General features: G+C 47.9%; 1 protein-coding gene across 2 annotated transcripts in view; it reads left to right on the forward strand.

Annotated features, from left to right (window-relative positions):
* The window catches only part of ESYT2 (extended synaptotagmin 2), a 56,121-nt gene that overhangs the window by 26,370 nt on the left and 6,298 nt on the right, over nt 1–23,453 (forward strand). For both annotated transcript variants that reach the window (XM_087820890.1, XM_087820889.1), the window contains exons 7-16: nt 2,045–2,100; nt 3,855–3,975; nt 4,950–5,126; nt 6,049–6,131; nt 7,405–7,453; nt 8,566–8,655; nt 9,211–9,306; nt 18,272–18,346; nt 19,083–19,169; nt 23,113–23,262. In XM_087820890.1, coding sequence (XP_087677016.1) covers nt 2,045–2,100; nt 3,855–3,975; nt 4,950–5,126; nt 6,049–6,131; nt 7,405–7,453; nt 8,566–8,655; nt 9,211–9,306; nt 18,272–18,346; nt 19,083–19,169; nt 23,113–23,262 — 984 coding nt within the window. The remainder of the gene's footprint in view (nt 1–2,044; nt 2,101–3,854; nt 3,976–4,949; nt 5,127–6,048; nt 6,132–7,404; nt 7,454–8,565; nt 8,656–9,210; nt 9,307–18,271; nt 18,347–19,082; nt 19,170–23,112; nt 23,263–23,453) is intronic.

The raw sequence follows: 23,453 nt of genomic DNA on the forward strand, positions 1-23,453 counted from the left end.
TAGAAGGGCCGCAGCAGCCCAAGCTGGTTTCCTGCCGTTGGAAACACGACTCCCCTGCCCTTCACTTTCCCGAAACAGATCTGAGTCATCCAGTGCGGGGGGGACGGGGGCACTAATTTTAGTTGCTTGTCCCACCTCTTGGGTTCCACCCTGTGTCCTGTGTAGACGTTCCAGACTCAGCTTTCAGACCTCTCGTGCACACTGGGTCTCAGGCACACACGTGTTCTTGCTCACTCATTTTCTCAGTCATCCTCATGTGTTCACCCATACTCTCATGTGCTCTCGCTCACACGTGTTCTCGCTCACTTGTCCTCACGTGTTCTCACTCACATGTGTTCTCGCTCACCCTCCTTTATCCACTCCGGGCACTTTCTGTCCCCAGCGCCCCCTGGGCTCAGGGACATGTCAGCTGCCCCTTCAGGGCATGGACATGGGTCTTTTCTACTTTGCGTTCAAATCTCTCCTCAAACCCAGCTGAGTCCTGTTCTCCCATGAATCCTGCACCTGCCTCCCTGGCGTTTGGTGTCTCTGAACTTGGGTAGCATTTAAACAAACATCTCACCATTTTGACAAGGCTCATGTGAGTGGACCCTCTGTGGCCTGATGAGTTTATAATCTCAAGTGTCGTCCCTTCCAGGGGACCCACCCTTTGACAGGGCCTCTCATTAGTCTTGGAGGGTTTCCTTGGGTTTCCTGACTCTGCCACATGCCCCAGGCCTGTGACCTGCTGCTTCCCAAATCCCTGGTTCCTCTTAGTGGACAGTGTGTGTGGAGGTGATAACTAGGATAGGGGAGAGTAGACACACTGAGGTTGTCTTGCTTTCTGTGCCTGCTGTTTTGGGGGGGCAAGGGGAAGCTTGCTCCATCCTGCCGTCAGGCATGCAGGTTTACATCTCGTTTCTCTTGCTGAAAAACCTCAGTCTTTCAGGACTTTTGAAACAGGTTGGAGAACCCAGACTCCTCGAGTTTGTGCTTATTTATAACCAACCACTTCCCAGAGGGACTGGAGCTGGACCGTGTGACTCCAGGTAGTTAGGTCATGCAGTTTCACTTAGCACTCCTCCCACGTCGTGAAGCACGAGCAAGTTCGCTATGTGCAGTGTCCACTGTGATGGGAAACAGTGTTTCCGTACAGTAGTTTTTACCTGTCCACATCCACGCAATGGACCGTAGCCAGCCGTGCAGGAGTTATTTTAGGATAAATACCCACTGGCACGACCAGCAGAAACACCCAAATACTGATTGAATGGACGGAACATGTTCTGGTCGTGTCAGGAACATGCAGATCAAGGCAGTGACAAAGTACCATTTTTAACTGCCAGTGGACTGACTTAGTATCTCTTTTTGGTGAGGGCATAAAGAAGGGACGTTTTCATACACTTTTGGTGGGAATATAAATCGGTACAGTGTTTCTTTATGGTAATTAGGTAGTACCGTCAGCGTAACAAAGTGAACATGTATCTTTGACCAGAACGTCTACTTTTGGAACGCCAGTTTGCCTGTGCGTACCAAAGCACGGATGTAAAAAGATACTCACTGCCGTGGCTTGTGTGGCTCAGTGGTTAGAGTGTCGGCCTGTGGGCTGAAGGGTCCCGGGTTCAGTTCTGGCCAAGAGAACGTACCTTGGTTGCATGCTCGATCCCCAGCCCCGGTCGGAGCGCGTGTGGGGGGCAGCCAGTCAGTGTGTCTCTCACATCTCCCTCCCTCACTCCCTCCCTCTCCCTTTTTCTCTCTCTGAAAAGCAGTGGAGAAAAGATACTGAGTCTTGACTTAACAAAAGAGAAGTTGCAGATATTCTGCATGCCCATCAATAGGAGGGTGGGTGTACAGATCATTATGTACTTTTACTGGAGAAAACTATGACATTGTCAAAAAACAAAACGGGCAGCTCTCCATGTACCCACAGGGCATAATGTCCCTGATGTTTTACAAAGTGAAATGCAAGGGGCAGGATAGTGTTATATGTAAAAGAAGCAAACCTGTATGATTCAATTTGATCATTGGAAATAACTTGGATAATATCTCCCCCCTTTTTCTTAAACAGCTTTTAGAGATCAACTGGACAGGCCTGACTAATCTTCTCGATATCCCTGGACTGAAGTGAGTATGATGTCATGCGCTATGGTTAGCCTGTTGATGGTGTACCAGCCTCTCTTCCAGGTGACCCTGGGCCCTTGCAGCAGCTGGGCTCTGTCCTCGTGGCCACGTCTGCAACTGCGAGCAGAGTGGTTTCAGGACTTAAACGGAGCCACTTGCCCTCCGCTTACCTTTTGTTCAGAACAGTGGCAGCCTTCTAATATCCTAAAAATAGATTTTTAAATTTGGTTTTTATTTTCCTCAAAAAATAAAACTTAAGAAGCTAATACATGTTTCAAAACTAGCCCTTTCTGGTTCTTCTCAAGCTGTAGCCACGCCTCCTCAGAGGGTAGATGTCAGTGCTGGACCTGGGAGCCAGGGTGTGGGTGGGGGGCCTGAAGTTCCTGCATCGCCCTGGGAGTCCCTCCGCTAGTCTGTAGCGATCCAGCGTCTTAACCGTGGAGCTGTGGGAGTGTGTGCATCCGTCACGCTCGCTTCCCCCGGGAGAGGAGTGACGTCCTCCTGGTTGTGTCACAACCATTGTCTCTCCTGGTGGCGGTGACTGCAGCGGGCCTGTTGGTCTCCACCAAGCGGGAAGTTGTGAGAGTGCAGCCTCCACACCTGCTCCTGCTGGTTGTACTGTTGGGGGGGCACCACCTGAAGGTTTAAACTCCATTACTTACTGGTTAGAGTTGCATATGGTCCTAAGGTGAGGCCCGGATCTCATTGCTGCCCTGGACGCCCGCCCAAGTGGTGCTGAGTGATCACCCATTGAACCCTCACCGACTCTCGCTCTGTTCCTGTGGGTGGTGGTCTTATACGTGCAGTTATTTCACACCTGAGATGTGGGCTCTTGTAGAACGTGGCAGGTGCACAGGTGTTCTTCTGGGGCAGTGACACTGCATTTATGTAGCTTTTGTAGGTGTCCACGTGCATGTCACTAATCCTCACGGTCACCCCAGAGAGCAGGCGAGAAATACACCAAGTGTGTGTGTGTTTCTTCAGCCTCCACAGTTTCACTCACATTCCCAAGGCCCCTGTGTGGTATGTATGGTATTTCAAAGTTGTTACAGTGTTCAGTGCCCAGATCCAGTGTGAGTATAACATAGGTCCGTTTGATCCCCTGGGAGCTATGCACCCATAACAAGAAACTTAGTGCAATAGACAGGGAGTGAAAATGGGTGTTAGAGTGGTCTCTGGACTTTTACGGGCGTGTGAAATATTTCATGTTGAAAAAAGAAACTGAGTGAAACATGTTAGTTATTCAGAATTGAATCAATGGTGAAGTTACTTAGGAAATGTTGTTTAGGACGTTACGAAATGTTCTCAGTATAAACCCTCCGTAACAGGCACCAAGGCAGCATCACAGCTAACACATCGACCTGCTGGGGGTTTTGTGTGTGGTTTTTAATATATGTGTGTGTGTTGGGGGGGGGTATTGATTTCAGAGAGAGGAAGGGAGAGGGAGAGAGAGAAACATCCGTGATGAGAGAGGCATTGGTTGGCTGCCTCCTGCACGCCTCCTGCTGGGGATTCAGCCCACAACCTGGGCATGTGCCCCGACCAGGAATCGAACCTCGATCTCCTGGTTCACAGGTCAACGCTCAACCACTGAGCCGTTCCGGCCGGGCCTGACCTGCTGGTTTTAAACTTGTGTTGGGGAGGAGACCATTCTGACCCTGTAAACTGGTTCCTGTGTCATGTTTGTGGTCCGCCAAAGGCGATGAGCGTGTATGTGTCTGATGATTGTTTCGTTCTCTCTCCCTCCCACCTGACAGTGGTTTATCAGATACCATCATTTTGGATATAATATCAAACTATCTGGTGCTTCCCAACCGGATCACTGTTCCTCTCGTCAGCGAAGTTCAGATCGCCCAGTTGCGGTTTCCAATACCAAAGGTAAGGGTGTCCCGGCCTCCGTTACCACCTACACGGGCGGGGGCGGGGGCGGGGGGCGGTTCACACCCTGGGGTTGTAACCTCCCATCACGTCCCACGTCCCTCCTCACAGCCCCCGCCCCGCGGATGTGGTGTAGCCGGTGGCTTGTCTTTGCGCCCCCAGGGCTGGTGTGCGTCAAGGCCTCGGGGAGCTGCGACAGCCTAGTTGCCGTCTCAGAGACGGGCTGTGCTGAGAGACCAGCACGGCTTTGTCTTCGTGCCGGGAACACAGGTTTCCCTCAGCCTGAGGTTAATGAGGAACACAGTAGAATATGAAGGGACAGATCTCCCCGTGCTGATTGGCTCGGGAATATTACCCAGGAGTTTTTAAAAGGGTCCACGGGGGGGAAGGCCAGCCCCCCAAAAGGAAACCTTACTGTCTTGGTTTGCTTTGAAAGGAATGAGTGAATGTATTTTATCAGTTAAACATTTTAGGAAAAGAGTCTGGGTAGTATGTATTTCAAAGCTTCAGTTTCTTACCCATAACTAGGTTTAATGACAGTATTTCATAGGGTTATTCTAAAACTCAGAGTAACCTGCGTACCACGGCTCAGTGATGGGTCTGACATGTCCTTTACCATTAGTGTCACTTCCCATGGAATCAAAACGGGGTGGTTCTGTGACCCACGAGCCTGTCTGACCTGACTGCTGCTGCCCCCCCCCTCCGCCTGCCCCTGGGGCTCCTGTAGCGAGTGTGGCTCCGGGACATCGGCCAGGAGAAACCTCTCCAGGAGCCAGTGACTCCACCCCACCCCTCCTGCCTCCGCGTCCAGTCTGAGTATGCCCACCGGACCCTTCCGTCCTGCCGTGCTTTGGTTTTCCTGACATTTTCCACATCTGTTCCCTCCTCACTGCGTTCCTGGGACAGACGGTCAGCATCCAGCCGGTGTGCCTGTCAGGGAACCGGTGAGCAGGTTATGCTCTTGTATTTTTCAGGGTGTTCTAAGGATCCACTTTATCGAAGCTCAGGACCTCCAGGGGAAGGACAGGTACCTTAAGGGACTTGTCAAGGGAAAGTCGGACCCCTACGGAGTCATTCGAGTTGGGAACCAGATCTTCCAGAGCAAGGTTGTCAAGGAGAACCTGAGCCCGAGGTGGAACGAGGTGTACGAGGTAAGGGCGTCCGGCCGCCGCCCGGTTTCCCCGTCGCTCTCCCTCGTCACCCGGGGCTTGGCTAATTGAAGTGGCAGCTTAACTTCTCTTTGCTTCCACTCCGTCCTTAAATGGAGTTGCACCTCTGTCCCTACCTCACAGCATTTTTATCAGGCCAGCATGTAACACTTTAGACCTTAATTACATGAAGCTGCCGCAGTCAATCGTGGGTAAAACTTCTCCCAATGTGAATGTTTCATGTTGTTATTAACACAAGTGAGTGAGGTATGCGCTGTCCTATAAGTTACCGTCTAACACACCTGGACATCTGCACTGTCAGTAAGTACAGGTCGACCTGATGTATAACAGCCTTTCGCTGAACAGACACCGTCATCTCTTCCCAAGGAGCCTGGCTGTTGGGTTCAGCTTGATGACTTAATAGGTGCGGTGCAGGTGTCAGGTGAACGCATTTTCTTTCTGTGGCCACCTTTTCCCCGGTAAAGCTCAATGTGAAACTGCTGCAGCAGCGTTACCGGTGCTGGAAGGCAGAGCGCCTGTGCCCCAGAGCTAGTGCAGGTTACGCTCCTCCAGCCGCAGCCCAGTCCCGTCGGTCCCCACGTTCTCTCAGTGGTGCTCGCGGTGGCTGGTTCTTCAAGGGTAGTGTCCGAGTGGAGCCTGACCAGGCTGTGGGCCTGTCCAGTTCTGGGACCACTAAGCTCGGTCCCCGAGACGTAACCCCACCTGAAACAAGCACAACAGGCTGTTGCCATGTGGGTGTGTTTCCATGTGAGGTGTGCGGGGTGTGGCACTAAGACAAGGCAGGTGCTTTACAAGGACTGACCACGGGAGAAAGACACGTGGTGATGTTTGCTGTGATCTTCATACGCAGTAGGTGACGATATTGGTAAAAATGTAAGATAACCACCAGTCACTTGTTTTTCAGGCCTTGGTCTATGAACATCCTGGGCAGGAACTGGAGATCGAGCTCTTTGATGAAGACCCAGACAAGGACGACTTCCTAGGAAGGTAAACCTCTTCTGAGCCAAGTGTAGTGTCAGCTCTTAAAACTATAGCTTCATAGACAGGTTGGTGTATATGTTGTGTGTGCTTTTAAGTGGCTGTTAGATGTAACATTTGTCTCTCTCAGGCTTCCTAACACATTTTATTCCTAACCATTGCACATGTTAGTATGAGAAGGCAAACTGCTAGATCTGTGTCCATCCCAGCACCCACTAGCCACAGGCAGCTGGTTAAGCTAAATTGATTAAAGTTAAACAAAATTTAAAAATCACTTTCATGGTTGTGCTTGTCCCATTTTAAGTGCTCAGTAGCTACGTGTGGCTTGTGGCCCCTCAGGCCAGGGCAGCTCTCCAACCTTAGCACCATGCAGGCAGCTTCACTATAGATTGTAGAAATGGGTTTTTAAACATAATCAATTTGTTGGAGTTGGGGGAGAAGGGAATAGTAATTTACATTGAAAAAAGAAATACTGGTTTGTTCACTTCACTTGAACAACCAGTACAGTTGAAAAAAGATACAAACATAGGTGACTCTGCACAGGTTTGGCCTCACCAAGAATGGCCTGGGTGTCCTGCTGCGACTTCAGAATTCATTCACGAGACAGTTTAACAAGGAGCCACCAAGAGACAACAGATTCAGTTTGCATTTCAGTAAAACCACTGTATAGATTAGGTTATCCTATTGGGAATACAGATGTCAGACCACTGGAGACTTGTAACGGGCCAGGAAAGAGATGTGAGGCCTCACCTGAGATGGATCATGGGGCAGAGAGGAGGAGGGGCAGCTACAGGAAACACAGCGGAATCGTCCTTAGTCGTGGCTCCCAGGGTGGCGTCAGTCTCTGCAGTGGAGCTGGGTTGTTTAGCAGACACAGAACAGGCTGTCTAGATGTGCTGAGCGAGGTCTCTGTGTGGCTCTGACACAACGGGGGTCCAGAGCGAGGAGCCAGGTGGGGAGGGTGGTCAGGGCCTGGTTCAGGGCTCTGGTGACTGAGCCGCAGGGAGCAGTGTCAAGCAGGGCTGGTGTTCGTGACCGTCTGTGGCACGTTGTGAATTGCTGCGTCGTGCGGAGACCCGCCCTCCTACAGCTCTAACCCATCTCTCCCTGACCTCTCTGCACACTCGGCTGTCTGCTGGTGAAGCTTTTGGAAGGAGTCTGCTTCTTGATAAGCTAGCATTTTGTTGCACTTCTGGACTCCTTTATCCTAGACACATACCTCTGGTAATTGCAGCTGTGAGAAGTGTCTCTCAGCTCTCATGTTGCTGTGTTGTTTCTCTAGTCTCATGATCGACCTGACGGAAGTGGAGCAGGAGCGGCTTCTAGACGAGGTGAGTTTTCTGTGCATCTCATTCCATTTACTGAGCACTGACCGAGTTTACTGCCCTTACTCTTGCCCCACAGCGTCCTAACACTTAACATTTGCCTCTCAGATATCGAGAACTCAGGCCTTTTAGTAAAGCGAAGTGAAAAGAAGTTTAAGAGCCAAATGCTAGAGTGTGTGTCGGTACCTGCCAGGTGTTAGACGTTTCGTAGACACCAGCACAGGCCAGCTTTGTTTCAGGTGGAAGTGTGCTCTTCCCCCTAGTCAGGGCGGGGCCTTTGAGAACCTGTCTGATGACCAGCATTGTAAAGATGCTGGACTTGAAGCAGAGCAGGCGCTGTGCCCTAGATGGGAATCGTCACAGGAAAGGTCTGTAAATGCAGCGGGAACTGGCAGCAAGCAGACACCACTTCAGGCAAGATACTGCTCCCAGAACAGAAGTATAAAGAAGGGCAGTGAGGCGGCTTGTAAAGGATGGTCAGGTGGGGACGGGCCTGCTGCTTTCGGAGTAGCCGAGCTCCTGTGGCCGTCAGCACTTACCTGGTGAACACAAGCTGCCTGTTGGGCGCAGGTCCTGGGTCACGGTCAGCTCTTCTAATGACGAGGGTTTGGGACAGTCTCTCATCAGTTGTTTTGTGGTTTTTAAGCTGAAATAACTATGTACTGTTATTAGTATGTAGTGATGAGTAAAAACAGACGCGTTAACTTGTTTGATATTGAAATTTGGCTTTTGGGCTTGATGTTATATTACTGCTTGGCCCATAAAGTCTATTAAAGTCCATCAGTAGAGGCTGATGTAGCAAGAGACATCTAAATCCTTGTGTATAAATTAGGGCTGAAAGTTACTCACCTCTCAGGCTTTGGTGGGACCGACGAGTTAGTGTTTGAGAAGCGTTGGGATGGTCCCAGGCAGCAGGCAGGGGTGGGAGTGTTCATCCGCGTGAACCACGAGCTCGCTCACACAGCTCAGGGCCAGGTGCGGGGGGAGGGGTGTTCTGTCCTCGCATCTGTGAGGAGTGTGGGCGCCACAGGTAGTGAGCAGCTGTGACATTGTGCAGACTGTTAACGTGAACGTCGATTCAGGAGAACTGCTGCTGAACCTGCACTTTTTGTCTCCAGTGGTTCACCCTGGACGAGGTCCCCAGAGGAAAGCTGCACCTGAAACTGGAGTGGCTCACACTGATGCCACATGCCACCCACCTGGACCAGGTGCGTGGCATGCGCTCCCGACTGCTGGGATCAATTCCTTCCGGTTGTGTTGCACCTAGTTCAAAAAACTACAGCAGTGCTTTGGATTGTTGTGCTAAAACTCACTACAGTGATCTCAGGGATAAGTTAGAGATAAAGGAATTTCTAAAGAGATTTGTGGGTTATTTACTCCTGTTTTATGAGATCTTCAAGTCTTATGCTTGATACAGAGCAGGGGTTTGGAGAGCCACAGATCACTGGTCCTTCTGTTGATTTATAGAGAATCTTAAATGTGTCTACTCTGTGCCTGCACGTATTGGGGATCTGTTTCTACCTTGTGCCTTCAGGTATTGGGGATCTATCTGTTTCCACCTTGTGCCTGCAGGTATTGGGGAATCTGTTTCCACCTGGTGGTGCCTTCAGGTATTGGGGATCTATCTGTTTCCACTCTGTGACTGCAGGTATTGGGGGTCTATTTCCCACACTGCTTTCTTGAGCATCACAGGCTTATGTAGTCGGGTAGCAGGCATCTAAAACTGTGTGGAAACGTGCTGCTGAGGCTCTTCTTCCTTGCAGGTGCTGACAGACATCAGAGCTGACAAGGACCAAGCCAACGATGGCCTCTCCTCCTCCTTGCTGATCTTGTATTTGGATTCGGCGCGGAACCTCCCGGTAGGTAGGGCTGTGGGAGCTCCCGTAGGTGTTGGCGTCCACGCTGTCCCCTGTTCTGCTGCGTGTTCTCTTCCCTCCGCCGGAGCCATGGAGCTGGAGGGTATGACTGTGTCAAACAACCCTGTCATCCGGGTGTTCAGAGGCCTCTTTACTCTGACAGGTTTTATGAAGAAATCTCCAGTACAGAGGAGGTTCACGCAATTCCACCCTAGGTAGGGGCGAAGGTGTTCTGTAGAAAATCACCGAGGATAAATATTTTACTCTATTTACATGGGAATAAAGTGAAGCAGCTCTGATGACAAACCCAGCTCAGCCCAGCTGCAGCCTGGGGGTGGCGGGTGGGTCGGTGGGGGGCAGAGTGCTTCCCTGGGTGCTCTTCTGCCACTCGTGGCTTCCATGGCCCAGGGCTGCCCCTACTTGGCATCAGAATTGTTTTGCTCCTAGAAAAAAACCACAAAGTACAGTTTTTATAGATAATGACTCTAACTTGGAGAAGGAAAACCCTGCATTTTCATTTGTGAGAGGCCTGCTTGACCCCCACCTCCGTGCTGGAACCCGCTGTTCATTGTAAACGCCCTGCTGTGTTGATAGTGTTTCAGGTGCCCACTCACTGGTTCCGTAGATGGACGTTCTTGCCTTACCCATGTGTCAGAGGCCAGTGTTGTTAAGGAAAGAGGTTGCTCCAGGTGCCGTGTTTCCTCCCAAGGCGGTGACAGTGCTCATTCCCCCAGGCCGCTCGTGTCCCCAGAGCCCCTCTCCCTGTGCAGACAGACACACAGGGAAGCAGAGGGCAGCTGGGCCCTCGGCCACCACCTCAGTGTTTCACTCGGGCCCCCGTCCTGGTCTCTCACGTGGGTGGATGGGGCCTCCTTTATTTCATGAGTACACAGCTCATCTCGGCACCTTTCAAGGTTTCAAAACTGTGCGTTATTTGGGTTTTGCTTGACAGCACAGTAAATGCACTTTGTGTATCAGGGCCCTTTATTTAAAGTGTTTGACAGTTAAAACCCGATGAGTCATCTATTTTTTTCATACTGGGAACAGGTAATTGAACTCCCTGTAATTGTATGGGGTGTCCTAAAACAGGTGTACACCCTTCAAAGGCTGATAACTCGGTTTTGAAAATGAAATGCTCACTAAATACTGTCTTTGTAACTATTCAGTGTGTGTAGGCATTTTTTGGGGCACCCTGTGTATGTAGTTGGCTTTTTTTTCTAACTATATCTGTTGATTTCAGAGAGAGGAAGGGAGAGGGAGAGAGAGAAACATCAGTGATGAGAGTCATGGATCGGCTGCCTCCTGCACGCCCCCTGCTGGGCATCGAGCCCAAAACCCGGGCCTCTGCCCCGACCGGGAACCGAACCCCGATCGCCTCGGATCCTGGGTCGACGCTCAACCCCTGAGCCACGCCGGCCGCGCTGTAGTTGACTCTTGAACAGCGTGGGGATTGGGCTGCCAACGCCAAGTTGAAAATCCATCTGTAACCCAACCCCCTGATCACGTGGATCCCCAGCCCGGGCTGGAAATGCTGCTGCCCCCGAGCAGCCCGGGTGCGCTCCAGGGCCCACGAGGCACAGCTGTTCGAGGCCGGCTGCACTGCCCTCCTTGGTGGTAGTTTCTTTGCTGACCGAATTTCTGACTGTCTCTGAAAGTGTCGCCTCCACCTCTTGGCTTGTCTTCCAGTCTGAGGTGTGTGGCTTTATCTGTTAATAGTTTTAATTTGGGGGAAGTTCTTACGTTATTATTTGACCTTTCTACAGAATTTCTTGTGTGGAAGAACTTTTTGTTTTTAACCACAGTAATGTTTGTTATCAAATCTTATTATGCCTGATGGAAATGAACCTGGTATTTTAGGGTATACAGACTAGTACTGTTGAATTCGCAAGAAGGGATTAGGCTGCTTTCAGAACTGTGTTTTATCATTGAAATGAAATTTGAATGATGTCACGTAAGTAAAAAAACAAACAAAACAAGTGAATTTGTTAGCCTTCTGCTGAAGGGCACCTGGTGCTTGAGGTGTTTTGTGCCCCGACCCCCAGAGGCAGAGGGCCTCCCAGCACCGGCCCTGCAGGCGAGTGTTTCACACGGGCGTGGCCGTGGCTCTGCTCGGTCCTGCGCTCCTGTCACTGTGCTGCTCCTGCGTGCATTCACCACAGCCCACCGTTCTTTGCTTTCTCCCCCGGTGTCCACGTCCCTAAGAGCATCTACGAGGGAAACTTCGGGTGTGGCTACTTAAAAGAGAGGCGAGCGTCCGGACTAGTGTTTTGTGAAAATACCGCCTCGGTCTATAGAGCACTATTTGTGAGTTCTCGGTGCTTTCTTCCGTGTGTCTTTCTTAACGGAGATGGGGGCGTGTGGACGGGAACCTCTGTGCGTCTCTGCAGGCGTGGCATGCTCTTCACTGTCCGCATGACTTCAGGTGCCGCGTTTGCTTGTTTGTTCCTGTTTGTAGAATGCGCCTCTGCTGTGACTAATGGGTGACTACATCTGATGGTGAGATGAAGCAGGCTGAGCCTGAGAAAGCCCACGAAAAAATTAAAAAGTTCTTCCACGGAAAAGTGGAGCCAGTGGTTCATTGGATTTTCTTGTGGTTCATCTCAGTGTGAGATGTAAACATTTCTTCACAAGCTTTCAAAAGCCTCCCTTAAATCTGCTTCCTCCTGACCAAACTGAAGTGTTAAAACTTGGCTTTCCTTCAAGTCCCCGTGGTGCCTGTGGGCATGGTCAGCGACACGTTCACTCCTTTCCCGAAAACGTGCCTTGTCCCTGGTCCTCGGGAGAAAAACACTCCTGAATTTGTGATGCCGCTTCTCTTAAGGAGCTTGAAGAATGTCCTGCAGTGAACAGTCGTGCATCTCTGACCATGTTCGTTCTGTGTCCCGGGGTCGGCTATGGCCCCTCCCTTCCCAGCACTGTCCTTGTTGCCTGTAGCAGATAGTTACCCTTAGCTGCTTCGGGGCGAAGGGAACCCACCGGTGGCATAGTCACTAGTCCAGAGTGTCACCCTTTCTGACTAACTACTGATTTAATTCAATTCTTAGCGAGTCTTCAAGTCCACTGGTCCTTGAACCTAAGAGGGGTCGGGCTTTGCATTTGGGGGTTCTCCTTTCTGTTCCCACATGAAAGGGGCAGGCAGAACGTGAAGAATGGGTGTACTGTCCTAGTTTATGGGGGGGGAAATCAGGCCCCGAGGGTGGGGTGAGGGTTCAGCCACCCTGACAATAAGCAGGCCCCCCCACCTGCACCTGTGTGAAGCCTGGTGGTGCATGCGGGCATCTAATTTGCACTTTTTTTTTTTTGACTGATTGATTTGGGAGAGAGAGCGAAACATCAGTTTGCTGCTCCCCTTACTGGTGCATCACTGGTTGATTCTTGTATGTGCCCTGACCAGGGATCGAACCTGTGACCTCAGTGTATCGGGACGATGCTCTAACCAACTGAGCCACACCGGCCGGGCTATTTTGCACCACTTTTTCATAAAACGACTTTCTGTTGCACTGTTTCCAGAGGACAGCTCTGCGGCAGCTGCTGTGACGGGGTCGTCCTTGCTGATGGCCCCGTCGTTACATCTCATTGTGTGAACACTTCTGACCTGTGCGGGGCCCGTCCCTGCTTCGTAATGTTCTGCTGAGATGCAGCTGGTCATGAAAACCACCCTTCCTCCTTCCCTGTCAGCCACGTGCTCTGCTTTGTAATTCAAGTAGTGGCATCGGCACAGTGCTCTGTAACTAAATTTGAACCAAATGGTTGCTTTTTTAAACCCATTGGTTTCACTACGAAGTTGGGTTTGTGCTTTCTCAGCCCCCCCGCCCTTTCCTGCTTCTAGGGAAGGTTTTAGACAGTGGCAAGCCTGTCACACTCCTACTTCTACCTGCTCAAAACGCTCTTTTAAACACCTTGCTGACTGGCTATTTTGAGCCACATTCGGACACAGAAACGTGCATACTCATGTCCGGTCAGCAGTGTTGATTTTCAACCCATAAGCCATTACCCCAGTGATCCCCATGTGGAAACTCAAGTGCAACAGGATTTTAGTCCAGCTGGAAATGGCCTCCTTACAACACTGGCCCAGCACCTTTTGATTAAATCCTGCCCTGGAAATTTGGGGGAACATCGGGGGTGCCCTCTGGCTCCCAGGGGCCTGCTTTAGACCTCCAGCTTCTGGGATAACTTGTATTTGCGGAGCACTTTCCAGGGGTTCTTTGTGCTTAGCTCCCTTAGTCTCAGGCCATCCCCATAACTCCTCAGATAAGGAGACAGCATGGGGCCGAGGGACTGAGGCGGGAGGCCAGGGTCATGTTGGTGAGTAGCAAGCTGGGGTTTGAGCTCAGCACGTGGCTCAGAGCCCTCGCTCTCGGCCCTCCCTGTCCGCTCCCGCCTAGTGTGAGGTGAGCCTGGCGCTCCGCTGTGGACAAGGCTTACCTGAGGCGGGCGGTGGTCATGCTCATGTCCACTTTTCGGAAGGTGCCGGCTGTGCAGCGAGGAGGCTGTGGGGGTGGTGCTGGGCTTGCTCACTAAACAGCCCAGGTGGCAGTGCTGCCGCATTGCCGTGAGCGGAGGTGGAGGCGCAGACACGCCTGGAGGCCTCACGCTGGGCCCTGCCTAGGGCGCCTGGGCGACCGACCTGTGTCACCCCTGGGCCTGTGCAGCTCCCCACACCCTTCGCCCACCCACTGCCTCTAGCCCTGCTTTGCAGTCACTGGTGCATGTTAGAGTCACGTGTGCATGTAGCACGTGGCCCACCTGCCCAGAGAGCGTCAGAAGGTTTGGTCAGCCCTCGCCTCAGAGCGGCGGCTCCCTCCAGACGTTCGCCCGGTGGGCCCGGTGCTCCAGCACTGAGCAGGCGGCTGCGGTGGCGGCCGGGCGAGGCTGGCTCTTGTCCCGTTCGTGCTGCTGGCCCGATGCTCTCTCTTCCGGCCCAGCCAGCCGCAGGCCCTCTTTCTTCATTGTAAAATCTGCTGTTTTTAAAAAAATAATAATAAAGTTCAGTTTGTCATTTGAAGTTAATGACAACTAAAATGATAAAACCTTTAATCTTACGTGTTAGTCTTTGAAGGAACCTGCAAAACAACTCAATCTTCCCCTTTTGAGGCCCAGAAAGAAATGAATTTACAGATTCAGTAAAAGTAGGACATTCAGCCCATGATATAGAACTTTATAGCCAGGAGAAACTCGATGAGCTAGTCACACTCAACACTTCATACTTGGAGAGGAGAGGGGGGACAGAGGAGCGAGGCCCCATCTCTGCGCAGGTTTTGCACAGAAGAAAGGAAATTGCATCACTATTATGGGGTATAATTTGGCTTGAGAGTAATTTGGGCATCTGTGGCCTATTCATTGGTACTTCAGATAAAACCTTTAGTGTGATTATAGGTGTTTTAGGGGGTTACTCAAGCAAAGGGTAGTGAATAGAGCCCTTTCTTAAAGGCTCACTGTTGGACTTTTCAAATCCCAAAGACGAGGGGACAGTGGCCACAGAGGAGAAGCACACGTGTTTTGATATTTATAGATCAGAGGTTCGTCCTAAGATAAAACCTGGGGCATAAAGACAAATTTTACAAATGATTTCTTACTGGTTCTGTGTAATTCTTGTTGATGGTTTTTGTTTAAAGATTTTTTTGTTCGTTTGCATACATTTTCGTGTGGTTAACCTTACATACGCTCCTCATTGCATGTTTTATTAACCCTCGGTGTGTTCATTTTCTTCTGACGGAAAGAGTAACCCATTAGAGTTTAACCCTGATGTCTTCAAGAAGACCGCAGTTCAGAAAGCCTTAAAGGTAAACTCATGGTTTTCCCTTCCAGAGTTCACTAAGACGTATTGAAAGAGATGATGCTTAAACCACGTGGGTTTTTACTAATTAGTAACTAGTGGTCATTGGAGAGAGCGTGCTTTTGTTACCCAAGAGTTAGTAGTCAGAGAATTTGAGTCAACTCTGAAGATACGTTTTATAAAGTTCCAGTCAGTTATGTTAGACATGGGTCCTGTTGCCTTGGCAGCAATACCTAAGGCGGTTTTAAATCCTCTGAGTTTTACTTGGACTTGAATTTGTGAAAGTGGTGAACTAGAAGTTCTGTGTAAAATCTTAACCGGCCTTCAGAGTCTGGTTGGAAGGTGCACCTTGTGCACTCGGTCTGCCTATTTGCAAATCACCTCTTCCAATATGCGGAGTCAGCTGGCTCCTGTCTGGTGACCTCAGAGCTTCGGGCGCTGCTGGGTGTGGGCGCCGGGTCCTCCTAGGAGCTCTGGGTTTCCTTCACTGAGGTATATTGAGAACTAAGCTCCACACCCTAAAACATCAGGACATGCATTTTCTGGTTCAATTGTTAAAAGTTTTTTATGACTTACAATGATTTATTTTATTTATTTCTTTGAATGTTCTAGATTTAAATATTTGAGGGGAGGGTTTAAATGTAATTATTTAAAGAAAATTCCATAGAAAGGAATCAGGAATTTTTAAAAATCCATTTCACCTGGAAGGATAAGTTAAATTTCACAAGTGAGGAAGGCTAGTAACACGTGCTTCAGTGCAGCGTGCATTCAGCCCGGGGTGGGGGGGGGGGGGGGAGTGAGGCTTAGCAGTAGCTGAAATAACCGTTCCCACTAAAAACCCTGGAAGGAACTACATCAGCAGGCTTTCCTCCCCATTTCTAGTCACGATTAGACAAGGCTGTGGAATGAGACCACCTGGGTTAGTCCCAGCATGGCCACTCCTCAAGAGTTAATCCTCTCAGTTATTTGTAGAAGGGATGTGACTGTATGGATCTTCACTGGAGTTGTGAGTGAAGTAAGACCACGCCTGGGAAGTGCTGTGTGCCGCTAGTACAGTATGTTTACTTCAGTTGTCATTACATAACCTCATGGAAGCCTAACAACTAGGTTCTGGAAATGGTATCATGCCCATTGTATAGACTTGAAAACCGAGGTTCAGCTAGATCAAGGGTGGGGAACCTTTTTCTTTTTTTTTTCTTTTTGCCAAGGACCATTTGGATGTCTATAACATCTTTTGCAGGCCATACGAAATTATCAACTTAAAAACTAGCCTGCTATATTTGGTCAAGCATTTAATTAACTCACCCCTAATGTGAGTTAGGCTGGAACTGCTTCTCTTTGGTGAGACCTTGGCAGGGCAAGACCAAATGATACATGGCCCGCGGGCTGGACGTTCCCCACCCCTGAACTAGATGAACTGTGGGTCTCGGTAATCAAGCGGTAGAGAGCTGAGATGTAAGTTCAGGACAGTTGTGACTTATTTTCATGAAACCTCATGTCACTGAGTGGTGCTGATGCATTTTGAATGTGGAATTGTGGTAGAAAACTTTGTGATTTGGGATCTTAAGCATCATCTATTTTTAAGATACATCACTATTTTATATACCACAAAGAAAGGAAGGAAACGTGTCAGTAAAGGCTTGATAGTGTTTATTTCATACTTACTGAAGGAACTTATTTCATACTTATTGAAGGAATTTCATACTTATTGAAGTAATTTATTTCATACTTAAGAAATTTTTAGACTGAGGATAAACAGTTTCACCGTCTCACTCACATGTACAACACAGAAGGAAAATAGAAGCAAAATAGATGGGTTGAGGAAGTAGCAGTTATCTCACTGCCTCGATCTTCCTGGAAGCAGGTACATAGAGTCAGCGATAGTGAGTTTCATTGTTTTCAGACCAGAAAGATGTGCATCAGTTAAATACACTCAGCTTCTGATTCAGATTCAGAAGTAGCTGTAGCTTCAGTGAGACAGAAGGTAACTCCTCCAGCGTCACAGAATTTGACCTGGGGCTCTGCCCTGCTCACTACCTCCATCCAAAAGGGGGTCACCAGGAAGGGAAGGGCAGGGAGCACCTTTCTCTTTAAGGCTGCATGGTCACCTGGCCACACCTAACTGCAGGAAAGGTTCAGAAATAGAGTCTTTGTTTACAGAGGACGTGGCCCAGCTAAAACTCCAGGGTTCTGATGTCCAAGGAAGAAAGGGAAACAGCAGTATCTCTGCCACGGTAGTCTACAGCCGTTGAATTTTTTTAACAGTATTTATTTCATTTTGCAGAGTTCATTCACATCAAAAAGATGAACCAGAAAATAGATTATCGCAGTAGGTGTGGGCTAGTAATATTTTATTCCAATAATCATGAATTTGATGCTTATTTTTGTCATTGCTGCAGTGTTGTGGATTGACTTTAAAATTGTTTAACTAAAAAAGTTTCGTGATCTATAATTAATTTCCACTAACAGAGATATTTAACTGCATCTTCTGTGGGGCTGAGTTATAAATTAACCTCACGTCCCATATATGTTGTGTTTTACTATGTTTTCTCCTATCAGCTCTCTGTGCTAAAGTATGCTTCTCACCATTTAAAAAATTATATCTGTATCTGCTTAATTTAATGCAATTCTAGATTGATGTTCATTCTTCCAATCAAAATTACTTAGCCGCTGGTAGATTTGATACCTGATAGCTACATGTTTGAACAGAAGATACTAAGTAAAAAATGTGGAAACATGTTCCTGACACTTTGTAGCATTATTATTCCAACCAGAGGACTGTCCTGAATCATATACTCTTTTACATTTGTCCTTGCTCATGTTTTTCTGTTCATTCATTGCACTTTATTTATTTTGTTATCTGGGTAAAATAAGTCTTGAGAGCTGAAATTAACATTAAAATATTCAGAAGATTTCATTTTTCCCAAATAGCTTGCTCTGAAAATAAAAGACCTTAACACTTAAAAATTGTGTGTAAATAGATGTTTCCCTAGTGTATTTCATGGTAGATACAATTATGGTCTGGGGTATGCTTAGCAATCCTTTCCCAGTTAAATTGTTCCCAGATAGTCCCTGTAACTGAAATCTCAGAAGTAAACAGAAATGACTATTAATATAGCCAATAATTTCATTTTTAACAAGCCTGTTTCAGAATGTTTGCTTATTTATTTTGTCTTTTCTGTTTTTGGATAGTCAGGGAAGAAAATAAACAGCAACCCTAACCCTCTTGTGCAGATGTCAGTTGGTCACAAGGCCCAGGAGAGCAAGGTAAGGCCTGAAGTGCTGACCTTTTCCTGTGACATCACCATCATTCTGGCCAGTGAGGTGGGACTATTGTCAGGTGATGGTACAGGCGTCGAGACCACTGATCCCATATCTTTTATTTTCTCAAATAACTTACTTCATAGATTATTAGCTACTTAATTTGGTAACAAATATATTGTTCATTTAAAAAAATAACATTAAAAAATAGCGTGAATATGCTTTTGCTTGATTTCATGGGCAGATGGAAGTTTTCTTTGAATGCTCTATAAATATTTTGTTTAAAAGATAACCAACGATGCTTAACTCAGCAAATACAGTTGTCAGGAGTTGAGAGAGGACATTGCCATTGCTGCAGCATGTCCCACTTTCCTGATACGAGAGAGCATTTCAGGAATTAAGTGACAGGCCTTTGTTCACATTCACCTGCTCACCATTAGTTTGAGAATCCTCCTGAATGCAGCATTGTGTAGCCCTTGGGGAGGTACAAGGAAGCCTGAGTCAAGAAGGTGAAGCCTTTTTCACTGGGATGGGCACACAGACTGGGATTTCATAACCTCCCTGGCACACTCCAAAAGCTTTGGGCTCTGTCTTTAGAACACATTCCACAACTAGTACATAATAGTACATGCTCAGTAAATACATGCCTTGGAATTTAATTAAGTTATCCCAAGCTTCCAAACACATAAACATATAAACACAGAAAGCATCCACAGAGCTGATTTTATGGTGTTTCTTTCAGATTCGGTACAAAACCAATGAGCCTGTGTGGGAGGAACACTTCACTTTCTTCATTCACAATCCCAGGCGCCAGGACCTTGACGTTGAGGTATTGTATCTGCACTCTTACTAGATTTGTTGAAATGTAATCACCGTGTAGTGAACTGCAGACATTTAAAGGGTACCGGTCATGGGCCCATCACCATAATCACATCTCTGTCAAACCTACTGTAGGTATTCCAGAGTCTGTGATATTGTAAACATGTTTTTTTATTTAAAAGTTTAAACTTTTGATTGAATGTTACTGGTATCTAGAAGAAGAGCAGTTGATTTTGTACGTTGGCATCATATTGTCAACGCTGCTGAACTTATTAGCTCCGGTAGCTTTTCGTGGGTACTTCAGGATTGTCTTCCACATGGCCAGTCACGTCGTCTGCTGATAATAATGACGCTTCTGCTTCTGTTTCCGACCTGGTGCCTCTGACTCCCTTGTTCTGTCTTGCTGTCATGCCCCTCTTCGGGCCTCGCGTGAGTGGACACCTCTGCCCCTCGGGTCTTAGGGTGAAGCCTCAGAGCCTCACCATTAAGCCTGGAGTTTGAGGACTTTTCTTCCCCCCCTGCTACTAGTTTGCTGAGAGTTTTGTCATGAATGGATGTGGAATTTTATCAAAGGCTTTTCTGCAACTATCGAGATAATCATCTGGTTTTTCTAAGTTTGTAAATATGGTGAATGATACATCATTGATTTTCAAATGTTAAACCTTTTGAACCTATATTTGGTTTTCAAGATTTAACGTTAGAGAGCCTCACAGGGCAAACCTTTATTAGGGGAGCAGCTCACTGGGTCACAATGTTGTATCCTTCTCACGTATTCAGTTTAATTTTCTAAAATTTTGTTGAGTTTTTGCATTTGAGTCCTGAAGGACACCGATCTGTAATTTTGTTTCTCCAGCATGTGTCAGGGTGATGCTGGACTTGCAGGGTGAGGAGGGACGTTTCCTGTCTGTGTGGGATTGTAGTGCTTGTCCACCTGACAAGTCAGTGCCACCCTTTTTTAGCCTATTTGTAAATTTGTATTTAGGTGACTTCTTTTGCGCACAGTTGAACCTCGAGTTTCTCTCCAATCCAATCATCTCTTCCTTTTAATTGTGACATTTCGGCCACGTGTGTTGAATGTTGTTAGTGATGTGGTGGGGTTTAAATCTGCCACTGTGCTGCTGCCCCATTTCATTTTTGCTTTTTCTCTTTTTAAACAGGACTTCTTTTGGAGTGAGCCTGCACTTTATCTCCTTTTTTGGCTTATTGGCTACAGCTCCTTGTTTGGTTTTTAGTGTTTTTGTGGTTGCTCTAGGGCTCATGGTACCTTCTGTTACTCACACTCATCTACCCTATGTGGTCACCGGTGGTACACGACCCTCCTGTGGCGTGCTTGTTTCCTCTGCCCCACAGTGTATTTTACTATTTTTGCCTTAAACGGTCAATTATAAAGAACTTTTTTAAAAATGAGGAAAGAAGTTTTTCCTATGTGGCCACATTTCCCACTCGGGTGGCCTTGCTTCTGCCCAGAGGCCGTCCTCTGACAGCTCCTGCAGGCCAGTCTGCTGGCATTGAGTTCCTCCAGCCCTCGCATGTCTAAAGAGTCTGTTTCACCTTCGTGTTTGAAAGATAGCTTCACAAGACATAAAATTTTTGGCTAACTGGTTTTCCTTCCACTGTCTTCCCTCTTGCATTGTTTCCGATCAGAGTCTGCTGTTGTGGACAGTGTGACCTCCATTTTCCCTCCTCAAGCGTCTAGTCTGCTGTCGCTCCCATCTTTTGTTTTCCTCTTAGGAGCTGAGTTTGGATCTTTTGTCTTCCATGTCCCTCCTCTGCCCTCCGTGTGCATGTAGTCTATGTGTGATAGATTCTTGTGCCGTGTTGCCAATTCCTTCGTCTGTGTAGTTGCTGGATCTGTGGATCCTGTATTCCTACTTTGGCTGCATGGAGACTGTCCATTGTGAGTTGTACATTATTGAGTGCTGGGTTTGTATTTCTGTAAATATTTTGGAGCTTTGTTTCCATTTGGAGGTAAGTTACTTGGAAATACCTCGAGCCTTTCAAGGCTTGACTTAAGCTTTGTTAGGCCACCCAACAGCCTCTAGTCTTGGGATCATGTGGCCCTAGTCTGAGGCCTCATGTGTTACCAGATTTTCTACAGCCCTTTGTGCTCTGGGAATTGTCCCCCTGCTCCTCCTGGGTGTGGTTCCTTCCCTCGCATGTGCCGATCAGCTGAAGACACGGGCCCTCGGGGCCTCCAGCTCTTTGTGAGGATCCCTCCTCTCTGTCACCTCCTGCTCCCTGATCTCTTCACCCTGTGTCCTCAACACAGAGGGACCACTAGCCTCTGGGATTCTCCTCCTGGCACCATGGCCTGGACTCTCCAGACAGTGACCAGATCAGTTGTCAGGCTTGCCTCACTTGTTTTTAAGCTAAGGTGGGGTGTTACATTTGGTTCTTATTATCTGTCATGGCCAAAAGCAGGAGTCCTGTGTTTGCATGTTTTAACGTATGTGCTGTATGTAAGTTACACTCTCAGAAGGAGTTGGAGGGTGCTTCTTGGATGGACCCCTGCAATCCCAGTGGTTGTGTGTCTGTCTTCTCGCGTTAGCTTAGGACAGAGCTGTTCTCAGTGGTATCACAGCTTTCATCGCCATCCCAGGGGCAGGCGTACTAGACATGCCAGTCTAAGCTATTCCAGTTCCCATATTTCTTTTTTGCATGGCCTACTTTCCAACATTCAACCCTTGAGAAGGTTGAGGGCCTCTGTTTGCTCTTTAGCTTACACAGGTCTGACTGGGTTTCTCAGCCCCTGTGATCCTGAGAGCCTGGGGGATGTCCTGCTGTGGGGGCCTCTCATCTCCTCAGGGCACTGTGGGTGGGCCCTCGGGGTCCATTCTCTGCCTGTTTTATGTTTTCACATTCGGTTTTACACAAAATATATCTGTCTACCTAAAATTTGTATTTGTTTGGCTAATTTTTCCTTCATAAGTTGCACTGCTCTTAAAATAATCTATTCTTAACTGGATCTTGATTTTAAAAAATAGCTTTTAAAGTTCAGTACACTTTGTTGCAGTTATTTCTTTTAAAAGTAAATGCTCTTAGCCCTGGTTGGTGTGGCTCAGTTGGTTGGGGTCATCCTGTGCACAGAAAGGTCACCAGTTCAGTTCAGTTTCTGGTTAGGGCACATACCTAGGATTCAGGTTTGATCTGTTGGGGTGAGCGTAGGAGGCAACCAGTTGATGTCCCTCTCTCACATTGATGCTTTTCTCTCTCCCCCTCTCCCTCTCTCTAAAATGTCAATAAAAATGTATTTTAAAAATAAAAATAAAAATGCTTTTGGATTATAGTTTATAAAGAAATTAGGAATCAGGCTTTTAGGTTTTCATGTGTAGATAACATCTTTGACCATTTTTGTGTAGCCTTTGAAAGTTCTTACTCTGTTTGGTTATGGGTTATAAACTGTTACGCAGTACACCACTTCCTATTACAGAGGCCATGCCCGCAGGGCATTGTCCGGGAGACAGGATTCACCAAGCATTTAAAGCAGATACTGTACATTTTTAAACAACCATGTAGATTTTGGATAGAGAGGGCTTAAGAGACACTTAGCCATTATTTTCCATAAACAAGTGTCAGCATGAAACTTGACAAATCACATGAATGGGCATTGTCATCATTTTCACAGGGTTTAAGATGTTTCTTTCTGTTCTTCAGGTTTCTGTAGACTGCTGCCTGTTAACTCGGGGTTCTCCTAATAGGTTCATGACCACCGTGTTCTGTTTGTGCTCCCAGTTGTGATGGGGATGTGACAGACATATGTGCTGTGGATACATTGTAGCATCACTTGTTACAATGTTCTGTCTTCCCAAGGAGGTTTCCTACTGTGTTCATCATTTAAGGAAACTGCCTAGAAGGAAATGACTGAAGTTCGTTTTTTAACAACTGGGTTTGGACCTTTCTACGTTTTCTGTCATTATCCTTGGAGCTCATTGTGTTCTGTGATGTGTTTCCAGGTCAAAGATGAACAGCATCAGTGTTCCCTGGGGAACCTGAAGATCCCCCTCAGTCGGCTGCTCAGCAGTGATGATATGACCGTGAACCAGCGATTCCAACTCAGTAATTCAGGTCCAAACAGCACTCTGAAGATGAAGATCGCCCTCAGGGTACTGTAGTCTCCCATGGACGGGCACGGGCTGCTTCCACATTGATGCTGGGTGTTTGGGGTGACCTTGCTGGGTAGAGGTGTCTTTAACTCATCCTTCCTTAAGGTTGCTGGTAGAGGAGACCACCTGTGTTGGACGAGGGGCTAGACCTCCTGCGCAAGACCAGGGGCTAGTCCGCCTTCTCAGGATGA

Source organism: Miniopterus natalensis, chromosome 10 (assembly GCF_054644295.1).
Source record: "Miniopterus natalensis isolate mMinNat1 chromosome 10, mMinNat1.hap1, whole genome shotgun sequence".
Lineage (NCBI taxonomy): Eukaryota > Metazoa > Chordata > Mammalia > Chiroptera > Miniopteridae > Miniopterus > Miniopterus natalensis.